At 38.7% G+C, this 24,319-nt stretch overlaps 1 protein-coding gene across 16 annotated transcripts in view; it reads left to right on the top strand.

Annotated features, from left to right (window-relative positions):
* Hdac9 (histone deacetylase 9) overlaps window positions 1–24,319 on the top strand; it is an 824,691-nt gene that overhangs the window by 82,462 nt on the left and 717,910 nt on the right. For all 16 annotated transcript variants that reach the window (XM_076941980.1, XM_076941976.1, XM_076941988.1 and 13 more), the window contains one exon: window positions 1,683–1,799. Coding sequence is in view for 15 of the 16 variants with exons in the window: in XM_076941981.1 (XP_076798096.1) it covers window positions 1,683–1,799 (117 nt within the window). In the remaining variant the exon portion in view is untranslated. The remainder of the gene's footprint in view (window positions 1–1,682; window positions 1,800–24,319) is intronic.

Genomic DNA, 24,319 nt, shown 5'->3' on the forward strand with positions numbered 1-24,319 from the left:
CTACGCAGGTGGTTTGATTATAGGAAGCATGGCATTGAGATCTTCCATTCAGGTGTCTATCAGAATGGCTGTTTTTTCCTATATAAAGACAAAGGATTTTGCTCTGCATTTTAAAATACTTTTATAGGGATGTTACTTTCTTTTTTAACATTTATTTTTATCTATATATATGTTTTTATTGGATATTTTATTTCTTTACATTTCAGATGTTATCTCATTTCCCCATCCCCCCTCCCAAAACCCCCTATCCCATCCCTACTCCTCCAGCTTCTATGAAGGTGTGTTCCCACCCACCCACACACTCCCGCCTCCCCGCCCTCAAATTCCTCCATACTGGGGCATCCAGTTTTCACAGGACCAAGGATCACCTCTCCCACTGATGCAGGGCCTAAAGGGCCAGCCTGGGAACACACATGGAGAGATGTTACTTTCTTACTGATGTAGGAATCACAAATTTATTGATTGTGCTGGTAAAATGAGCACATCAGTGTAACTTTTGAAAAGGATTTGCCAAATGCCCGTTTTTAGTGTTATTAAGCCTTCATACTTATCAAAGCCCGCAGAGAGTGTGAGGCTGTCTACATAGGCATGCTGTTCTGCTCGGCCGCTCTAATAGCTCATTAGCATATTTCTACTTGAGATCTTTACAGCATTAGTGCTGTTCTTGGTGCTGTTATATATTTCTTCAAAGAAGTATGTATTTATATCCAGCTTGATACTTTCTTGCAAAAATAGTAATAACACTTTCAAAATACTGATGGGAAATGAGTCTCAATAAATATGCGTGTTTTCTTGAGATAGAGAGACAGGATCCTCAGAGCTCCAGTATCCTCTGTATAATATACTGTAGGTCAGATCTATTTTAGTTAGATGCTTACTAAGTGCAGTTTAAAAGTTTCTTTTCTTTTTTTTAAATTTTGACTTTCCAGTAAACAGTTAGGAAAATGTCCTTGGAATGGCTTTTTCTCTAAGTGCCTGGACGTGGGAGTGCATTTAGACGCGAAGCAGAAAGCCCCTTAAATTCCCTTTGCAGAGTCAGTCCATCCAGTTAGTGGCACTCCTAGAAAGAGTGTCTCTTACTGCTTTTAACAGGAACAAGATTGCGAAAGATTTCAAGAAGTGGAAAATGTAATGGGGATTTCTGGTCAGTCCTATGGCTCCTGACTTATTTGTTGCTTTTTTAGGCCATTAACTTTTCCCTCCACCAACTGGTTCTTTTTCTACAAGTAAAATATTGACAATAACAGCTAATGTGCTATGTAGCGAGATATTCGTATCCATAACTCCAAAAAACCAATTTTCAGTTTCTGTAGGAATGGAAATAGCTGTGAAAGGGCAGATTGGGATCCATCTGTAACACGTGAAGTCCATTTTCATTCACTGTTTCCTTTTATTCCTGTTGGTTCATGTTCTCAGTATCCCCGTGCTACGAGCAAGATGGACATTGGCTTTTGTTCCCTTTTCAGTTCCGGGAATCAAACCAGGAGCCACAGACACACTAGGCACACACTGCAGCACTGACCTGTTAACCCCAGTTCACATTGCTCGTCTACTGCTAAAGAGTGAGAGAACTAAGAAGTTGGTGTGACTCTCAAAGGCCCAAGTCAACTTGTAACTGAGCTGAATCCTAGAGCCAGCTCTCTGGTTTTCAGCGCGACTGACACGATTTTCTTATACTCTAGGTTTCTTCTCTGCTGTCGCCACTTGAACAACCAGTGTCAGCTGAGAGCAGGCTGTGACTCTACATCCTCGACCATCAGCCCTTCTGATACCCACAATGAGCTCTCCAGTGCAGCCAGGTCAGTCCTGTTACTCTGAGAACTGATAACCGACTTTATTTGGAGGATTTTGCTTTGCGTTGCTTCAAACCAGGCGATGGAAATAATCAAGGAACTATTTTTTTTCACAAAGATTAAACAATAGAATACTATATTTTGAATTTTACATTCTACAGTTAATTGTCTATTAACCCAGTTTACTTTCTGAGTAATTCCATTTGCACTGTTGTCTGAGCACTGGGTGTTGATTCGTCTGTTTCTAAACGAATGTTCAGATTAAATTATGTGCAGTTATAAAAAAAAATATGATGCAAGACTTTAATTCATACCCGTGGTCTTTCTATTTGTTTTTAAATTGTGCTGTCAGACTCCGGAGTCAGTTTATGTGTTGACTCCACCTCCATCTCTTTGACACACAGGAAGGATATTTTTCCTCCCCACCCTTCTTTGCTGCCCCTCCTGTTTCCTATATACGTATTTAATAATAATCTCAGCACCTGCTTCCTATGAGACCAGAGTGCTATGTGTGGTTTAGTACTGCTGTGATTAGGGCAGCCAACACCCATGCCTCCAGGAACAGGGCGTTGCTTTTAGAGCAAATATGATCCAAGATTTGGGAAGATGGGGTAGGGTCAACTACCGCATGTTAGTCACAAATAGACTGTAAAAGCATTTTCTGCTTTAGTCATTATAGGAGTATTTATCTCAGTATATTTCTGTGACACAGTGATAAATTTGAGTTACCCCATTCTCTAGGTCAAAGACAATGTAATATGATATTTGGAGCTCATAAAAGCAAACCATTTACCAATGCTTTCACCCTCTGGAGTGCTGCACCTAGAGGAACTGCTCCTGATTCCCACGGTCTCCTCAACCATTCTCCATGCCTGCCTCCATTAGGCTGTTGATGGAAAATCATAGGAAAGTCTAACTTGATTGTAAAGAATGTGAAGATAGTCCAGAGTTTTGATCATGACTGCAGTTAATAATTGGATTTGTGTCATCTAGATGGAAGGTGAAGGGTTACCTAGACCTGGATCCTCAGAGAGCCTGATGTCTCAGCACTCAAAGTTCAGCACACAATGACATCTATCATAGAGTTTGTTTGAATAAGCCTTATATAAAGATCTTTTTTTTTTTTTTTTTACTTCATCTATTTGTGGTTGTTTCAATAAAAATGGCCCCCATAGGTCCATAGGGAGTGACATTTGGTGGTGTGACCTTGTTGGATTAGGTGTGGCTTTGTTGGAAGAAGTACATCACTAGGGATTTGTGGACTTTAAGGCCTTCCTTAGAAGCTCAGAACATGCCTACTGGATCACAGTTCACTCCTGCTGCCTGTGGATCAAGATACAGAACTCTCAGCTCCTTCTCCAACACCACGTCTGCCTGCGTGCTGCCATACTTCCCGCCATGATGGTAATGGACTTAACCTCTGAACCTGTGAGCCAGCCTCAAGTAGATGTTTTTCTTTGTAAGAGTTGCCATGGTCATGGTGTCTCTTCATAGCAACAGCAACCCTAACTTAGATACCATGTGAGAGGGGGCTAACAGTTGGTGATTTGTACAAGGTCCCTTTGGTAAGGATGCTGTTGCTGTGTATAGAACAAGATTTGGAATTGCAAATCTCAGTTTTTTTCTCTTTTTCTTCTCTCTCTTTAACTCCAAAGAGCCTTTGTTTTGTAAGTTGTGATGTTTACTATGGTTATAGGACAGGATTATTAACCTTTCTATTGAGACAAAATAATATCTTTATTAGCTATGCAGCATTTAAATATGTGGGTATTTATTTTAATTTAAATTTAATATTTCAAAATTGCATAGTTTAAAAAAGGTACTTAATTTAGAGCCACCATAGTGAACTATAGTTTTTTTTTTCATAGTAATATTTGGCAATTAGAGTAAACATAACCTGCCTCACAGAATATTTATTTTATAATACTGTTTTTTATAATATAAAAATATCCTTTGAGACTGCTATTTTAATGCAAAGTTCTTGCCCATTATGGTAATTGTTCAATTAGAAGAAGTGAAAATGTAGTCAATAAATAAGTAGCCATAAGGAAAGCTCATTTGATCTTAGGGCCACTAATATTTTCTTGTATATTCTTTATTTAGCATATTTGTATTGTATTGCTTGACGTTGTACAAAAGTCTCAATTAACTAAGAAGTATTTACAAATGAGATTTGAAAATATCATCAGCATTGACTCCTTGAGGTGTCATCTCCATTTATTGCGAATAGTTCACTCTAATCAGAGACCTGGAATACAAAATAAAAGAAAATGCTTTTGATACACTTGTCACAATGCTCTAATATTGTTCTAGCTGGTGTCCTGTTGAGATACATATCACTAGTGAGACGATCATTTCAATCAGAAAATGCTTTTCTTAAAGCTCTGAACAGAGAATTGAATTGGCCTTATGCAATCATCATCTATTTATTTTTTTTCTTCCATAAACAGCTCTCAGGCTTGTGTGTAAGACAGAAAAATAGATTCACTCCAGTGCTTCCAAAATTTCTGTAATACTCTTTCAGATTATTTATATTTGCCTTGAATACTGGTCCTATAGTACTGTGAATTCTTATTTTCCCCTGTATAGATAATAGACTCAGAAACATTTTTTCTATCCATATTCAAATACAGTTTGATATCAAAGAAAATGATTACTTTCTTGATCATGTATTCAGTCAAACAATAAGTACTGATTTTTGTATATCGCATTTGTTGGTTTTTATTTTAATCTTGCTACCCCAATAATGTTGAAAGTTAGAATTTTGGGGATTCTTTTGTGTGCTGGGGACTAAGGAGGGAAGTCTCTCTCCATGGTTGCCAGCTGATTGCTGCAGCTAAAGTATTTGTCTATTCATTCAAAACTTACTGAGTATGTACGTACCTTTTGTCAGGTAGTGTGTTATCCAGCACGGATACAGCCTACTAAAACATGCATTCTACCTATGGACAAAACCCTTTGAGTCAGAGACAGAAACAGTTAAAGTGTTGGCTCACTTAATGCCATGTGTATTTTAATGTAAGACTAGAAACCCATTTCTTCTGGACAGCAGTCTAGATTCCATATCTTTTATATGGATTGTCAAGTTTCAAAGGGAAAAACTTCAGGGCTCAGTTAACTTTGTATTCCCCCAAACAGCAGGTAAGAAATCACATAGATCTCTGTTTAAAATGTAGATTCCCAGACTCTTCTTTCCCAATGAGCTTTACCATATAACTCCAGAGGGCTAGGAGTGAGATGGAAGATATTGCCAAGTGCAAAATACTCTTAATTTGCCTAAAAGCCCCAATGATTCTCTTCTGGCAGCATGGCAAAGAAAAAAAAAAGGCAAGTCTCTTTTGTTAGGTAACATTATGGTAACCACATGAAATAGCTAGGCCACTGAAGCCTAGAGGAAATATATTTTGTGAGGAAAATTCTAGGGGCTTATGGGGCTTATGGGTCTTATTTGCTTTCTAGGACATTTCAGTTTTTTGAGGTAAGAGATGGGCCAAAGAGATGCTTACAGAGTCTCTTTGATTTTGCTTCAAGAGAAGTTTAAACCCATATTAACACAGAAGAGATTTTTCGTACAACCTCCCAAAATTTAGAAAACACGTTTTGAGCCAGAATTGTTTTAAAAATAAAATAATTCAGAATGTCAACCCTAAAATGATCTTGGAGTGATCTTTAATTTTGACAAATATAATTTCAATGCTGTAATTTTCTAGGAAATGTATTGATGAGAATTTTCCAAGCACAGAGCCAATGTATCTGACACCTTGAGACTTCTGAAGAGCCGTGCCCTTTGGGGCTTCTCAGTAGCTTTTTGAAGTACTGTGGCTATAGCCTTCTGTCTGTATCAGCTGAAAGAATTTGTTGTATGACGATAACTTATCCCCCCTTCCTCATCACTGGGAGAATACTTACAGCAGTAACAGAACAAGTTTATTATTCAAGCAAAAGCGTCACAGCGTTGTGAATGTTGTATTCTGTCCATCTTCTCATGTGCTATGCATTTATTCATTGGCAAATCTTGGGGGAAAAAAAAACAACTAGTGCAGGAATTTCCCCTCTTGTCTCTATTTTGCTAAACAGCTGTATTCCCTTATAGAAATGGAGAATAGATTTAACTAATGATCAAAAAGTTCTTTGAAATATAAATTGTTCTGGAAATGCTAAGTAGCATAAACAGTTCGAGGGCAAGCATTAATAAAAGCTTTGCCGCAGGCGTCTTTAAAGGGAACTAATAAAGGCTTCACGGTTCAATTAATACAGCACAACAGTGAGTTTTCTGGAAGCATATGGGACCCAGAAGGCCTGCCCCTGTTTTTAAAATTTACGAACTCTTTAATGATTCACCACTTTCGCTCCAGCGCGTCACCCACCGTGGTGCCGTTTGGTCATTAAGCAGGAAACTAAAACCAGGACAAAGCTGCAAACAAATAACGTAATGTTCAAGTGAGTATTTTTCTTCACTTTTTTTAAAAAACCGGTACGCTACCATAAAAATGAAAGCTAATGAAATAGAATCACAGCACAAATGAAGTAGGTTATGACTTCCCTAGATGCACACTAAAACTTGGCTTTGTAGTAAGATGCGGGTCAGGTCCTATTCCACGGAGCACCAAGTAACTAAAGTATCTTCAGGCCCTTAGCCAGTTATCTATTTCAAGTAGAATTCAAAAGTATTCCAAGACAGTAAAATAGGTTGGTCCATTGAAGGTTTTTTTGTGACACGATTTTTATCCCAGGTTACAGTATTCATGGGAAGCATTGCTATGAATTTACTACTTATTTTAGACTATTTTCATCAATCTAACAGATGAGTGATTTATTATTTTGCTACTTCTGAGTCAAAAATCTGAATTGGAAATTTAAGTTTAAAACATAAAGATGACATTTTATTCATTTTCCAATTCTCAAGTGATGCTGCTTTAGTAGTGGGACACGACTTTTCTTTCTCTAGACTGTCCACTGAGACAAGACTTTCTCTAGACTGTTCAGCGAGACACATGCCTTCCTATAGACTGTCCAGTGAGACAAGACTTTCTCTAGACTGTTCAGCGTGACACATGCCTTTCTCTATACTTCAATGTAAATGTATTTGGACAGTTTGTTTGTTCTCAGTTTTGGTTTTCACAGTTCACATGTGTGGGTAGCTCACAGCGTTAGGATTGCTCAATGCCTTTGCTGTTGTAACACTATAGACAAACCTTACAGTGTGGCTCACACAGAGAGCAAGGTTGTGTCTTTGTCACGTGGAGTCTAGAAACACTTTCCAGAGTCATGGCTGTTCTTTCTAGTTTCAGTACAAGGCCTTGTGCAGGTCTGGTTCTTTGAGTTTCTTCAGGGTATGGTTTCGAGACACTGGGCACTCTTCTGTTCAAGTGATGGAAGAAATATGGAAGAAGTGAGTTATTTGTGGTAACAGGCTCTGTGCTTCTGTTCACATACCATTGGGTATAATTTATTCTCCTGACATATCTAACTACAAAGGAGGCTCAGAAACAAAGTAATGTAGCTGTACCCTTCGAGAAGGGAATAAGTCTTGGATATTTATGATGTGTTGACAAAGTGGCATACTATGGAACACACTGTGACACACTACAGCTTCCGCTATAGGAATTTTTAAATATTTTATTTTATTTTGAGTTTGAGGTTGTGTCGAAGGTGGATGCGAATGCATGGGAAATGAGTGGCACTGGGATGTGTGGTGTGAAGAAACCAACCCCCCCCCCCCAAAAAAAAAGAACAAATCCAGGCTAAATATACAGTGATAGATGATTTACACTGATTTTTCTATGAACACAATTTTATCAAACTTCCTAATAACCCTCAAATACCTTTCTTTCTATATTCCCGTGTGTACTCAAATTTATGTTGTGTGGATTTGTGTGTGTGACTCAGTGCACAGCAGTCTTTTCCATTTCTGATTTACTGTGTCTTAATTTATTATTAGAAAACTAAGATCTCTGTTAATAAACTATTCATAAGGTACTAAACTCTGGGGAAGCACAACATTTTCTATTAGGAGTAAAACACATGTGCTTATTTACCATAAAATTTGTTTTGTCTTGTTTTCTGGGAGTCAGGCAAACACAGCCTGGTGCTCCTGGGACTTGCTGTGTAGACCTGGATGGCCTTGAACTTACATTGGATTGTTCTGCCCCTGTCTCCTGAATGCTGCGTTTGTAGGCTTGCACCACTGTGTCTGGCCCCGGCCTTCATTCACAATTAAAATTTATGCCTCGTTTACTTCATTCCTTTAGTTCTTTCTGTATTTTCTTTGTGTGTTGACAATGGGTTGAATTCCCACTTGGTGATGAAGTGTTACGGAATTGATGGTTGTCATACTGCCCATGCAAATTGTAACCATTCATTTTCCATGGCTTTTTTTGACCTAATAATTCAAACTGTAAAAATTAATGCAGTTTTTGTTTATTAGTGACACTGTGTGTTTCTGTGTGTGTGTGTGTGTGTGTGTGTATGTGAACATGTATGCTTACGAATGCCAGAGGACAACCTCAGGTACTGTCCAACTTTTTTTCTCTTTCTGAGATACTTGAGTCTCTCATAGATCATGAGCTTGCCCTTTAAGCTAGGCGGATGTTTGTCCAGGGAGCAGCGGGGTTCTCTTTGCTTTGTCACCCCAGTAAGAGATTACAAACATATGCTATCATGCCTGGCTTTTTATTTTCTCCTGGATATCTCGGGATCAGACTCAGGTCCTATTACTTGCCAGGCATTCACGTCATTATCTGAGCAACCTTCTAAGAACAATGAGTAAATAAACAAAAAAAGTTTAAAACATACATTTTCAGCTTACATGAAATTTTAGATTTTCTTATATAAAATGATGAACATAAATAATTGAACTCTTCCACAGGGACTAATAAGATCTAACACTTCCTGTGCATCTTTATTCAAACATACTTTTTACTTTTTGGTTCAGTTTTGTACTATATTATTGGATGGAGCAAACGACCTCTTACTTATCAACTAGATACAGCTCGTAGAGTTTGGTTCCTGTCCTGTCTGCCCTACAACTCTGTTTTTCTGGAGATGGTGGCAACTATCTATAGATGAGGCTCAAGAGCAGGGCATGTCTCTCAGAACTGTGGGCAACCTCTTGGGTAGGCTTTGTTTGTCATGCAGAGCCCTGAATGATGCAATGCCCCAGCCCCCGTGGAGCAATATCTGCTCATAATAATGCCACAACCCATTAGTTGATCACAAACTCCTTGAATCCACAGGGACTCGCCCCAATCTAAATGAGTGACTAATTCTTAAACTGCAAGGGAAAACTGACGTCTTCGGGGAGCAGTGACATGTTAAGGCTAGATTGTTTATTTTACTTGTTATATCTGCAAGATCATTAAGGAAATGCCTACATCCTGTTGTGATTGTGTGTTCTGCAGCAGTAAGGAGGAAAGGATCTGACTGCTGTTTCAGCAGCCCTTAGATCCCAGTCTCCTCTCTGCCCCTACAGGGAAGAGTGCTTATATTCATTGGGCCTAAAAGAACCCATGTTTCTTTGCTTTGCATACATTTTTCTCTCTTATCGACTTAATTAAAAGACTAGGAGATCATTTGAGATTATTCATATAAGGTTAAGGGTGTAACTGCAAGCTCTGGAAACACCTCTCATCTCTGTGTTTCTCACTAAATCTCCCTCTGTGTTCACTTTGTCTCATAGCTCAGTACCTTTTCGTTGAACTTTTCTGCTTTCTGTATTCTCCATGAGCAGCCGTTCTCCACAGTGCTGTTGGATGTTGATTACATGCGGCTTAGTGAAGATATTCATCCTTAATATCTTTCTGGACCATGTACTAGAAACTTTTTTAAAAAATATAAATCAGATATGTCTGTAGCATTGTTCCCATCTTGTGGTCCAGATGAGATTGTATCTGAGTTTTATATTTATATCTAAAAAACTTAACATCCTAAGCATGTTGTAGGCAGCATTGCAAAAAGAGTAGGGACAGCAGAGGAGCTGGGTAGCCCCTCAGAGAAACCAGCCTTGTTCCAACTGACTGTAGGTAGTCATGAGCTACTTTCACTGTCTGAAGACCAGTTTCCACTTTTATTCATTTCCCGGGACTACTGTGCCAAATGACTACTTAATTTCGATTAAAATTAGAGACATTTTTGTTTCATAAAGAGTTCCACTGAGTGGAAATGCAAGTTTCAGATGGACTGTACTCTTCCTGAGTGAGTACCCATTTCTCTTCTACCTTCTGACGGCTGCCATGTTCCTCAGTTTCTGGCTGGTGGTACTTCAGCCTTCTCCTCAGCATGTCAGCTCTGCCTCTGCCTTACAAGAATGCCTTTTTCCTTTTAAGATCATCAATCACCTATGTGAAGAGTTTTTTTTTTTTTTTTTAATATCCCTTTTTTGTGTTTTTTGTTTGTTTGTTTTAGGCAATACACAGAGGTTTGAACAATAAGTTGAAGGTATCTCTGGGTGGGAATGAAGATCATTATTCATCAACCCCAGATCGGAAATCATTTTCAAAGTTACGCTACCTTTCAGTTCTGTTCACACATTGCTGTTCTGTTTATTCATTCATTCATTCATTGAAGATTTATTTCATGCCTTCTGGTATGTGCCAGACATGGTACCAGGCTTTCAGTGTAGTCTGCTCACTGTGCTGGCTTTAGTAAAGTCACTGTGCCCCCAGTCCAGTTGCCATACAGAATAAATGCTGAGGGAACGGTAAAAGAGAGCAATCGAAGCTCTAAGAATTGTTCTTTGTTATTTCCTCTTCTGTGATCCTAAAGCACAAGCCACCTCTGTGTTCAGGGCTTGCACGTCATTCCAGTAATCGCAGAGCGTGCTCAACCTCTGCGTTACACTGCAAGCTATTTGTAAAAGAGTGTCAGTGTCAGGAAGAAACTTGTATCAGTGCCGTTTCCATTCCATCAAAGGAATCTATGAAGTCCAAACACAAAACACAGACCTGCTCCAGAGCATTTAAACCTTAACAGATCTTATTAACACTGCCTCTAATCAGCATCAGCATCAACCCATTCTTCACTCACATCTGCAGGGTGCAGGTCTTTTAAAAAGTCCATCAGGAGAGTATTTTGTACTGTTAGCAATGGACAGAGAAAACTGGTACCCTTAACTGATGAGCACATGGGTCCTGATGCAGATGTAAGACAGACTGCTGTAAGTCCATTGACACACATAGGAGTGAAACAATTGGATGATCTTAGGAAAATGAGCTCATACCTGGCTCAAAGGGAATTTGGAGAAGGAAACCTTTGAAGTGCCCTTAATGGATATATAAGATTTTAATAGGCATCTATTAGGGTAGGATAATGGGAAGAACATCTGCACAGGTCTGGCATTCGGGGATGGCGGTGAGTTGAGGTTGGTAGTGGGGATTAGGGTCCCAAATTTGGACATAAGTTTTCTTTTGACACAGCTTGTTGGTCGGGAACCGTTAGAATCTGAGAATTCTAAATTCGAATCTGGCCTGCTTTGTAATTAACAAAGCTATATTTTTTCTAACTGTAGGAGGGTGAAATATATTTTATTTAACACCTGATGGTTTGATGGATTTAAAAACATTGGAACTATGACTACTGCATTCATTTGTATGCTAGATTTCCATCCAACAAGCATTAGGAATAGGCTTCAGTAAAGAGAATAAAAACAGGCGATTTATTCAAAAGATTTATGAAGAACAGCCAGGGTATATGACTGAATGGAAGACAGACAACAGCGGAAGGTAAGGAAGGAAACTGACAAATTCAAGATAATCAAGTGGGCATGGTGAATGACGTTGAAGGAGAGGCTAACTAGTCTTTGTTTAATTCCTTCCAAACCCATGGCCTCTTGTCAAAGAATACATGACCCACTGAAAAGATACTCTTACATTTTTAAATAAACAACAAACCAATTTCTCAATTTTGAAGTTTTCTACTTGAGATTAAGATTAGACATATTTAGTGATCACAGCAGCTTGAAAGACACAAATGTAAACAGTTTTCTCAATTTCTGTTGCTTGGTTTTATGAGTCTGGTTCTATCGCAAATCCTTGGGCCTTTCGCAGCTTCCAGTTTTTTTTTTTTTTTTTTTTTTTTTTCTGGCTTACATAAGCAGCCCACAACGTAAGAGAGCTGCTTGTGGAGAGGCGATGTGAGCATAGGAGGGTTTGCAGAAGTGGCCACTATGTCTGCCATTTTGAAACAGTTTATGAGCAAAAATATGGGAAGGACAACATAAAGTGTGAGGCGTTTTGACCGTTGAGTGGGCTTTCCCACTCTACACTCTGAGCTAGCCTCGGAACTCAGGTTGTTCTACCTCTCTGATAACGAGTAAGCATGAAAAGACATATTGCATTAGCCAGCAAGGGGCTGGGGATTTAGCTCAGTGGTAGCGAGTTTGCCTAGAAAGATCAGGGTTTGCTCCTCCGCTCAGAGAAACAAATTATTAGGCAAATTAAAATGATCGCCTTGCAGATGTAAAAGTTGCATTCTTTGTTGCTGTGGTTCTCTGGAATCATGGAAGTCTCAGAGATTTGTGTTGTTAGCTTGTCCTAGATTATTCCACAATTGGAATACATCATCTTCATTAAAACATTTTATAGTATTGAATAAAGAAGGCTTCAGGGGTTGGGGATTTAGCTCAGTGGTAGAGCACTTGCCTAGCAAGTGCAAGGCCCTGGGTTCAGTCCTCAGCTCTGAAAAAAAAAAAAAAAACCAAAGACAAAATAAGAAGGCTCTATAATAGCTCCGTGACGTGTCAAAACTATTAAATTGTATAATACTGTATTTCGCATGGTAGTTTCTTCATAATCACATTTTTTTTCTCTTTGAATTTTATAATTTCACCTGTTATGAAGTTAGTCCCATACCTGCATTCTTAAAAGATACTGCAGTGCCGGCTTCACTTTGAGTCTGGCGTATACTCTGCTTATCATCTTCATTCTAACACTGCAGGGAGTTCCTCTCCATGATGTGTTCTTTCATATTCCATACAACCTGGCTTCATCAGGAAAATTATCAAGTGGGAATCTTAGAACAGTGTCGGATGAAAATCAGGGAACATCAAACCACCTTGCAATAGAAGGCTGTGGGAACAAGTCATTATATGGCGAGAATATGGATATGAGTCAGCTGTGGGAAAAGCCTATGATTCATTTGAATGGCGTTGGAGAAGGTGGTTTTCCAGTTTGAACTATGTAGAAAAACCAGCTGGAGAAAATAGTGGGGAAGACAAAATCTGAAGTAGGTCTTCCATCTCCACGATCCTGATACTTCGTGACTTCCAGAGGCAAAGGTAGCTCTAGTTAATCCTCATGTTTATTATGAGTGCCACCAGCTCTGAAGACCACTGTTAGAGTCATTGCCAAGAAACACCGGAGCAGCATAGAGTAAATAAGCCGAAGCCTTCTGATGAAGATAGAGATGATGGAGATGGAGATGATGGAGATGGAGATGATGAAGATGATGAAGATGATGGGGATGATGGGGATGATGGGATGATGGGGATGATGGGGATGATGGGGATGATGGGGATGATGGAGATGGCTTTGTCTGGTTAGTTATAAAAACCACCCTTTTAAGTTCTGTTTTTAGAAGGGGGCCAGTTAACCTCAGATGGCCGTTGGTGAAAGGATGTGTGAGCGCACATATTGATGTTTTAAAAACATTTCTGTATTTCTACGCTCACTCATTTTTTTTTGTTACTGAATTTTAACGAAGGCCACGTTCCCCGACATCCCGTGTGGTGTGCTCCAAGCTCTCAATTAGAAGTGTACATTAATTTACAGATGAATAATTCAGAGTCAGTAGAACAAGGGTGACACTTGTGGTAAATTAAAGATTCAGTGACTCTTGGTGTGTGCTTTCTTCATAGGGATGCACCGTCCCTGGTACAAGTGATATGTGTTCCCTTTGTGTGGAATGCCTTGTTCCCTTGTGTCAAGTACTTGTGCAGATGCTAACAAAGAGAGGGAGGCCTGGAGCACTGGCTACTGGCACCTGACTGGTGATGAGAAGACCATTGCGGTAATAATAATCAGGCTTTGAGGAAACAGCATTATTCTTGTGCATTCCCCAAGCTACACACGCTAGTATTCATATCCATTTTTTTTTTTTTCGGGAAAGAGGACTTGGAGTGGAGGCAAGAGAGGGAATCCTTCATGTGGATAAAGTCGGTTGAGGAGTGGTGCCCTCGGAAGTTCGGCAAACTTGCTCCAAGGCTCTTAAGTCCCTGGCTTTGCGATTCATGACCTTAAAGCTCATTTCACTTTTCTGAATCTCAGTTTCTCTCATCTTTAAACTGGAAATGGCAGTAGAGTAGCTTGGCTTCATGATCTCAAGGTTCTGGTTAAGAAATGAATGAAAGAGGGGCCAGAGAAATGGCTCAGCAGTTAAGAGTATTGGCTATTCTTCTAGAGGACCTGGGTTCAATTCCCAGCACCCACATGACAGCTCACAACTGTCTGTTGTAACTTCCAGCTTCAGGAGATCCAACATCCTCACACAGACACACATGCAGGAAAAACACAAATTCACACAAAATAAAAATCAGCCATTAAAAAAAGAGATGGGTAAAACAAATGCTGCAATCTATTAAGCATAAATATTATTTTTTACAAAGTGTTATTAATAATCCGGACTTCTGTTTCCTAGCAAGATGACTTTGTCTCATTAACAGGTATAGTAGAAAATTTAAGGAATTTTTACTTTTTTCTTTCTGTAAACAACATAGATTTTTCTTTTAAGCCACTGTACAGAAACAATGACGCCAGATTCTCTCCCTTCCCACAGTGGCTTGCGAGTAGTTTCGCTCTCTCCGTTTAGCGTTACGTGATGCCTCTTCAGTATTATTCTTCCTCCCAAATTGTTGGGAGCAACTTGGGATCTACTGTAATTACCAGTACTGATGACACATTATTTGGTGGCTAGGGAATTGGGTAAATCCCATTTCCAGCTTTCTCTGTAATACGTTCCTTCCCACATGCAATCAGTACTTCTCAAATTTCTTAGTCCTCAGGCTCCTATGTCCCACCTGAAGCTACAGAGCCTGAATCGTCAGCATTTTGCAGGGATGTGTGAAGCATGGTGAGCCTGGTGATCCTCCAAAGTTCTCTGATCACTAGCACGTTATGGCCATTCTGTGTCCCATGTGTGGAAGATGCCGCACAGAGCTACCTGGCATGACAGTTAGTCATACCGAGCCCTTCTGGTAGCCATTTCTCAATGACTATCAAACAAATGGCCGAACTTAACGATACATTAAGTAGATGCTTCAGAAAGTAGTTGTCTCTCATTTGTGTGTGAAAGGGAAATTTTTATGTGGGCATAGTAACATGATTGTGTTAAACTATAAATTTACTTTCTTCTTTCTGTGAACACCATAGATACTCACAGAAATGATAGTGCAAACTATTACAATTGAAATAGTAGTACAGGCAGATGCTCACAGCTCACCATTGAGCTGATCATGGGGTGCCCAATGGAGGCATGAGAGAAAAGACTGAAGGACCTGAAAGGGTTTGCAGCCCCATGGGGAGAGCAACAATACCAACCAACCAGAGCTCCCAGGGTATAAACCATCAGTCTGGGAGCACATAGGGAGGGGCCCATGGCTTCAGCTGTACTTGTAAGGGAGGATGGCATTGTCGGGCATAGGTGGGAGAGGAGGTTCTTGGTCCGGTGAAGTCTGGATGCCCCAATGTGGGGGAAATCATGGATGGGGAGGTGAGAGTGGGATGGTGGGTGGGGGCATATTCTCATAGAAGCAGGAAGAGGGGAGATGGGGGGAAAGGGATTACATCTGAAATGTAAATAAAATATCCAAAAAAAAAAAAAAAAGAAATAGTAGTACATTGTTTAACACACTGGTGTTGAACTATAAATAAATAGTTGGGCAACATATGAATTGTTTGACTTTGAAATTATATGTATCCATATAGATAGAAAAGGCATGTGCTTATGTATAATTACATATGCACATATATTTAAGTGATATGTATATGAATATGTGTATATTGGCTGACTGTTTTGTAAGCTGGCTTACAAAAGGGCCCCGATATAGTGAGATAAACAACATTAATGACTTGAAACAAAAGAAAAATTATGACTAGAAAATCAAGATGGGGTGGAAACGTTTTTCTGTGAATTTTTTTTTACTTTATCTTTCAAGTAACTCCACATAAAACAAAGGTCATTGTTTTTCTCATTTTCTTTTATCTTTCCTAATTTATACTTAGTTGGTAAAATTACTGTTTCCTATTACATGTGTATATATGTTTTTCTCTTTGGAATTTTCTGTTTCTCTTAAATCCCCTTTAAAATAGTATTTTTATGAAATGAAAATGAAAACTATTAAAATTGAAATGGTAGTATATAATTGTTTTGTTTCTAAAACCAGATAATTTAATCCTTTGATTGTTATACAAATTATGATTGGAAGCATGTCTTGTATAGGTTGTTATTTAATAAGAAATTGTGTGAGTAATTGTAAACCCTAAACTGAGGTTTTGAACTACATATTCTGAATGTGAACGATGAATGTGAATGTTAATTTCCTCTTCCCTTTATCTACACATGCATTGCATCCACCCACCTGTCCATCCACAATGCGTTGATGAAATGCCATGTATGAACAGCGTAAGAGTACATGCATGCTTTTAAGCTTTTGCTACAGCCTTGACTTTCATGGATAATGCTGACCCTGTCACAGCTGAACGTAGAATAATACTCTTATCATCCTAGACTGATTTACTTTATCAAAATGATTCTTGTATTTTTCACATTGATATAGTATTTTAAACATTAAATTCTGCAAGTGTTATAAAGTGTTCTTAACCATTATAGTCCTATATTTCATGAGAGCAATGGCTCCAGACTGTCCATTCTTTTTCTAGGAGGGACATCCTAGTCTAAAACAAGTGCCTCTCAAGAGCTCCTTAAATGGAGTGATGGTTAGATTTTATCAACTTGAATCCAGGCTCATCTGCTAACGAATTTCCTGGGCTGGGTTTTCCTTCCGACATGCCTACATTGATTGATTTTTCTCTGCTTTTGTATGGAGGTGATATGATGAGGTGTTTCTGGTTCCTGCCAGCTTGGTCTTCTCACAATGGCATCTTTGTTGCCTGTTTTCTGATTTGGACAGACTCTTACCATTGTAAAGCACAGAGGATATTCATCATTTTGATTTCAGACATTATTCAACGCTTTCTTCTCTTTTATACTGGTGCATATTTTCCAGTGAAATGGAGTGAACATGTTTCTAAGTTGTACTTATGAAGCTAGCTGGCAGCTCCTTCATGTGTTAGGTTTCTTTTCTAAACTTATTATCAGCACCTCAGATGAAGAGTGGCATTTCATCTCGGTCCCTGGTATCCAGGGTGCTCCTTGCTGCACAGGGCCCGCTAAGTAACCACTGGATTTAGGAAGGGCAACGATTCGTCAGGCTTCTGTTCTTGTGCAGCAGAGTTTTCACTATGAGTCTGGATATGAAACAGGGAAGGAACTAAATCATAGGCTGTCATTTATGACTTGTGTGGGTGAAACAAAGTCACTTGGCAAGGTAAGTGTGCCTATCAAGGCATCATTGCAGACCTGGGAAACACTGGAGGGGATTATGTAATAAAAACGTGGTATTTTCTGAGGAGATCGGTCACCCACCTAGCATCGTTTAGCTGTGTTTACACTGTTGTTAGATTCCTGAAAGAATGACTTCAAACCACTCCACCGAAGCCTCTCTGAATATCGTTCTTTTTTTCATGTCATTCCTTGCAGCAGGAAGTGATAAAGACGTGGCTCAGTCAGCTAGCGACTGAAGAGGAAGGCAACGGGGCTTGCTTTTCCTCTAGAATTAATTGTTCAAAAATTAAAAATAAAATATGCGTCTTGCCAAGGTTATAAAATATGCAGTGTTTTGACTATGGGGTTACAATGGATCTGAAGTTTTGAAATTTATATCTCTTTGATCTTTGTGAATTGAAGTATTTGGATGCCGTAGTAAGTGCACAAGGATCTTTTTTTTCTCAAGTAAAGTTTGAAACTAGAAGGAAGTTGAAGGTTTCTAGACACTGCTGCCAGGCACCCAAGCACAGGCATCCTAGGATAAGACTGCATTGCTTTGGTGGGTGAAGCACACATGTGGGTGGTTTTGAAGCTGTGCTGGGAAGAAGTGAATGCTGGGATATGGTGGATCACTGAGGACAGCAGTTGGGATCAGAAATGATTGCTGAGCTGGACAACCAGCTTACCTCAGCTGTGCAGCCCTGGAGATGGGTGCATCACAGCAGGAGGTAGGAGAGTCAGACTAGTAAGTGTGCCAAGGCAGTGCTTTTGTTTACCTATGCACTTGTTTATATTCCACGTGTATGGGCCTTTTGCCTGTGCACCCGTGTGTGTGAGCACCACGTATGTGCAGTGCCTGTAGATGCCAGAAGAGAGTGTCATATTTTCTGGAACTGGAGTTACAGATGGTAGTGAGCTGCTGTGTGGATGTCAGAATCAAACCTGATTCCCGCTGAAGAACAGCCAGTTCTCTTAACTGCTGAATCTTATTCCCAGCCCCCCAAATCTGACCTCTAGCTTGTGACCTCTGACCTCTAACTTTTCATGATATTAAGTATGCAGCATCTCAACTGGTTATTTTGAAAGCCATTTTTCTTTCTTTCTTTTTTTTTTTTTTTTCAGGGAGCAAGTTTTTTTTAAAGGGAAAACTGCAACTCATTTGAAAAAATATCTGGACTTATATCATGGCTGCTGGTGTTTAGTAAATACCCTTCTGCTTTGCTCTTAGTTATGACTAAGAAAGACACAAATGCACTTTGAATGGAATTCCTTCACTAGATACGTAATTTTCTTATAGCAAGGCGTGTTGAACACACTTTTATTATAAAATTTAGCATGTACATGCACCCAAGGAAAATAATTTTTTATATCCCATTGACAAGAAAACTGGAGAGTGTGTACTTAAGGTGAAGGGAAGGCAAAATCAAGGAGCTGTGCTCTTACACCAGCGGTGCACAAGTCATCCAGCATTGTTTTTGCATGCAGTCAGGTAGACATTGGAACAGCGATCTGCTAACTTTGATGAACAGGTAATTTTCAGTACCACTCATGACTTGTAACCATTCAACTCAAGAAGCACTTAGTGAACTCCTACTTTGGGACAGATATTTTACCAGTTGTTTATCTCTTTTCTGAGATTGGATGATTCAGCTAGTTAAATTGAATTCTGTCTCTTCTGGTTGTGGCATAAACTTAAGAGATTTATTGAAGTTTATTCCTCAAAAGAGATGTGGATCCTTGCTTTATAATGCTGTATGTACCCCAGGACTCAGTTGTTCTTCATCTAGATATGTTCTTAATATCTTAAACACAGTCTTCAATTCCTTAGGAAGCCCGGCACTGATCACCTGAACAATTCAACGCTTTTCTAACACATTGGCTTTGATTCAACTCTCCTTCCCTCCTGCCCCTCTACCCCCGACCCTCGGCCCTGTTGCTGTTCACACACCATCAGCTCTGTAGTGTGAACTGATGATCCTCCAGCTCTTCCAACCTGAGGATCAAGGGAACAGGACCAAGAAGTCTCCTTCTGGTGCTTCCTGTTTGCTCATCATGTCAACATGTCTGAAGGCCCTGATCTGTTTGCTGCTTCTCCTTTTTGCTTTTGAAAAGGTTTGCACAGTTTATTACTGTGGTTTTAGTTTGCATGTTACCTGAGTACTGACTCTGCAGTTCACTGTCAGAGGTAGAGACAGCAGCATCCTACAGTTCCCAGATGCCACCATGACTGTTGCTTCTTCGTGACTGTCTACACAGAGAAGGATGTCCATTAGTTCACAAGTCAAGGACTCAGATGTACAAGCAGCCTGATCTGTCAGAGGAGCTGGAGAAGGTCCTGTAAATTTTTTAATTCTCAGTCTTTTGAGTCTTTTGCACTTAGACATTAAATTGAATTGTTTCTTAGTAATTTTTACTTATATTCTAATAACTTTTTTTCTTTTGAGGTTATAATGATAACATTTCTCCCTCCCCCTTCATCTCTCCAAACCCTCCCATATATCACTTTCTTCTGCTTCAAATACATGTTCTATTTTGTCATTAATTATTTTTATATGCATATATAATCATATATAAATATTCATATATATATATTCAGTATTATTTGGCACTGGATAACTACTTGGTATGTTTTGCACTGGGTAAGACCCCTTCTCCCACTCTCACCTTTCCTCAGTTGTCTAGAGTTCCATGTGTAAGGTTGAGGTCTCATGGCCTTTTCCCTGTCCATTTTGGTGTGTCCAGTGGTGTTGCCTTGTTCAGCTTAGATCTGGGCAAGCATGTCGGTGAGACTTGTGAGTGTATCCTCTGATACTACTTGGCACATCCTCAATTGCGATTTTGGATATTTCCCGTTTCTTTGTTGGGTTTCCTGCCTATATTTTGGATCTCTGTTTGTTGTCTTTGTTCATTTTTTTTTCTTTGAGGTTATTGGATTTTGTTATTTATTTCTAAGTTTTTAAAATACATCTTGAAAATTGGAATTTCAGTTGTCAAGTTTTACAACCTTAACCCTTTTTAAAGGATATACTTTGGCAATATAACAGATAATCATATTGTTATGTAATCGTTATATACCCCTAGAATTATCCATCCCATTGTCCCAAACCAAAAGCAAAAGTGAGTAGATTTCATGGAATATATGGCTAAGCTCTAGCTGTGGATGTGAGTGCAAATGGAGGGCCCCTCCATTCCTGCCAGGAGGCTACTACCTTCTCCCTTTCCACAGTCCTAGGATGTTTTCTTCAATTGTATAACCCTCTAGATAGGGGTTACAAAGATGATGTCATTACTGCTACTTTAAAAGATGGGTAGGTTGGAAGGTGGGGGAGGATCTGGGAGGAATTGAATAGGAACAAAATATAATCAGAATATGTTATATCAAAGACATAAAAAAATTAAAATAGACATACTCATGCATTAACTAAACAGGTAAAGCTGTTGCTCTCAAAGACCACTGCATGAGCGAGTTCTGTTTTTTCCTCTGGTTTTTGTAGTTCTGTTTTTTATTTAATCTACAAGTGTATGGGCCTTTCACTGCTTGCCAATGTGGTATTTCCAGCTGTGCATGGAAATTAATTTTCTATTTAAATAGACAATTCCAGGAAACCATCCACTAAGGTAATAGGAGACAAAAAAGATGTTGCTTTAAAATTTATTTTGGTGGTGTTCCTACCATTGGAAGAGTTGCTGGTTAGCAGTTTACTTTAAGTAATTAATTATTTTGAAGTTTGTTTTGCTATATTATTTAGGCTAAGTAAACCTTGTCATGGCTTATATAAGTGGCCCATATGAAAGAGGACATGGCATTGAAAACTTATCCTCCACTTGACAGAGAAATTCTCAATGGGTCTTTTGTAAATGCTGAAAAACTTTGAACACTAGACACTTGACATCTGACTTTTCTTATGGAAGCTCAAAATCTAAGCTATATAGAATCTTACCTCAAAGTTTATGGGCGAAATAAGTCTTGAAGTTGAGAATCACCAGATCTTTAAAAGCTGATCGTATTTTTAAAGTGTACTAAGTTTTAGAGAGGATCATGCACACCTCCTATTGCCTGCCAACCTTATGATCTCAAATAGCTTCCTGTGATGAAAAATGTGAATATTTCTTGAGTAAAATTTATCAATATTAATGTTGAATGACAGGCAAAAAGTACTCAGTGCTTTACAGAGGGGAGAGTATGGTAATTAGAGAGCAGGTGTTCTTGGGTAAAGAACATATGTAAACTGTCAGCCAGTTTTAATGTAAATTCTGAATTAGGACAATGTTCAGAGGGGAAGGTCAGTCAAACAAAGACAATAAACAACCTCCTATCTTTTCAGGTTGCCTTTTGTTGTCAGCTGAGTTCAGATTTGTCAGCAAATGACTTCTGAAATATTTTTCTTGTTCCTTATGAGTGTAAATAAGTGATAGGCCAGATCTCACCTGCACTTTGTGGGGCTGCAACTCTCACACCCATGGACCTGACTAAGCTGCTTGCTGTAGCAGGCAGACGTCTCAGCCCCACTCCAGCTGGAGAGTTGACAGTCATAGCATAGCAGGCGATTTTGTTTCTGGAGTCCTGTGATATTACTCCATGATTTCTCTCTGGGGTTAACTCACCCACTTGTTGTTGACTCTGTACTTGGGCTCTGAATTTTAGTTCTTGGTATATTTGCTATCTTGTGTAAATACTTTATAATACCTTAAACATGCCAGGAGTGTTTTTCCTTATCTCTGTTCTTTGTCTATCTTAATCTACATACATATTCTACTAAATGTATCTCCTGGCCTAGTATTCTATGGTAATTTAGTTTCTTCCCATGTTACATTCTTTATATTACCTTAGATCTTGTGTTGTATTATTTAATAGCATTCTCAATGCTCTTTTAAATATTTATATATCTCTTACATCATATGAGTATTTCTGAAGATGTTGTCCCTTTCATATTCAATGACTTACATAATGTTTGACATACCATAGATAGAGATTTTCAGCTATTTAAACAGAGGCGTACGTTTAGAATCTATGCAGAAATATCGGGGCCAAGGAAAGAAGGAATTCCAAATGAAAGAATCAGGACAAGGCAGCAGATTGGTATATGTAGAGTAATAGTAGCTTTTGTGAATGTAAGGTTTAGAAAATTAAAAATTTGAAAACAGAGTAGAGACTTCCAGAGGCTGTGACAGTTGAGACAAACTTTGGCTGGTTGAATCAAAGATAAACCAAGAATGTTCACTTTTACAGAGAAGGAAGTGTGGCAAGAAAGAAAGGGTCTTTATGGATAAAAAAGGTACATACAATATAAGCCAGTTATGATGTGAATATTGAATTAGGATAGCATCGTAGGGACAGGTCAGGAGGTAACCTAGGACTGTACTGTTTAGAACAATGTAAGTTAAACAAAACAAAAAACTGGACTTGTTTGAGCAATATGCCAGTGAATTAAATATCAGACTATAAGTTGTATGGCTAAAACAACATTGTTGAATAAAAATATGCTATAGTATACTACCAATACTTGAGGTAAAGAAGAGAGACAGAGTGAGGGTAATTCCTGGTTTGTATCTTATTTTGTATTGTATCTTTATTTTCTTTTATTTGAGATTATTATTGACATTATAATATAATTATATTACAATGTAATTATAATTATCTCCATTCCCTCCCCCTCCAAGTTCTCCCATAACTTTCTTGCTTGCTTTCAAATTCATAGTCGTTTTTTTCTCATTAGTTGTTGTTACATGCATCATGTATATAAATATATGTTTCTAAATATTACCTGATCAGTCTATAGAATGTGACTTATACTTATGTTTTCAGGGCAGATCATTTGTTATTGGATAGCCAATTGGTGTGTTCTCTGGAGAAGACTGTTTCCCCAACTCTCAACATTCCTTAGTTGTCAGTAGTTCTTTATGTAGGGTTGAGGCCTTGTGGACTTTCTTCCCCGCCCATTTTGGCATCTCTGTCGGTGTCATCCTTGCTCCGCTTATGCTTTGGCAGTAATGTTGGTAATACTTTATGGGTACAGAATCTGATGTTATTAGGATACATGTTATCTAGCAAGCTCCTGATCTTTGGCTCTTGTGATCTTTTTGATCCCCTTTTCACATTGTTTTCTGGGCTTTAGGCACAGGAATGTTTTATAGATGTATCCATTGGAACTGGCTTTCAACACTCTGCATTTTAATTGATTACAGTTGTCTTGTTTAAAACTTTTTCTCAGAGCCATTTAGAGATTTTAGGACCTCAATGGACAAGATAGAAAGAAAAATAGGGAAGAGGATTAAAAACATTTAAAAAGTAAAAGTACACTGTGCTGGCTAATTATGACTGCTGGCCCATGGGATGTTCAGATACTTTGTCAAATGGTTTTGGATGATATAACTGTTTATATCAGTAAATTGAAATAAAAGATATTATTTATAATGTGGGCAAGCCCCAACCACTTAACTGAGTATCTGAATAGAAGAAAAGGCTAAATTTCACTGTGTAGGAAAGCCTTCTCCTACCTGAAGACTTTTGAAACCAAAGACAATGGTTGTCCAGCAACCTTTTTACTATGAGGCTGTGCCATATATGTCAATCCTTGTAATAAATTCTGATTCTTTTCGTGCCTAGCATACACATATTTCTCTTTGTCTCCATCTCTCTGAGAATGTATAAAACAGAGAGACTTGATTAGTTGTGAGAACCACAGGAGGTGGTGCTACATGCATGTATGAACAATTGGAGGTGGGGCCACATATATGTAAGAACCATAGGAGGTAGGACCACATGTATGTATGAACCAAGGGAGGTGGGGCTACCTGTATGTGTGTAGCAAAAATTAATGAAAACATAGGACAGGAATTTGAAAAAGAGCAAGAGAAGGTTTTGAGGGAGGTTTTGAGAAGGTTTTGAGGGAGAGAAGAGAAGGGGACAATGATGTAATTATAGTATAAACTCAAAAAGTAAAAGAAAGAATGTTTTAAAAGTCTTCAGAATTTTTAAGACAAATAAA

This window comes from Arvicanthis niloticus, chromosome 11 (assembly GCF_011762505.2).
Source record: "Arvicanthis niloticus isolate mArvNil1 chromosome 11, mArvNil1.pat.X, whole genome shotgun sequence".
NCBI lineage: Eukaryota > Metazoa > Chordata > Mammalia > Rodentia > Muridae > Arvicanthis > Arvicanthis niloticus.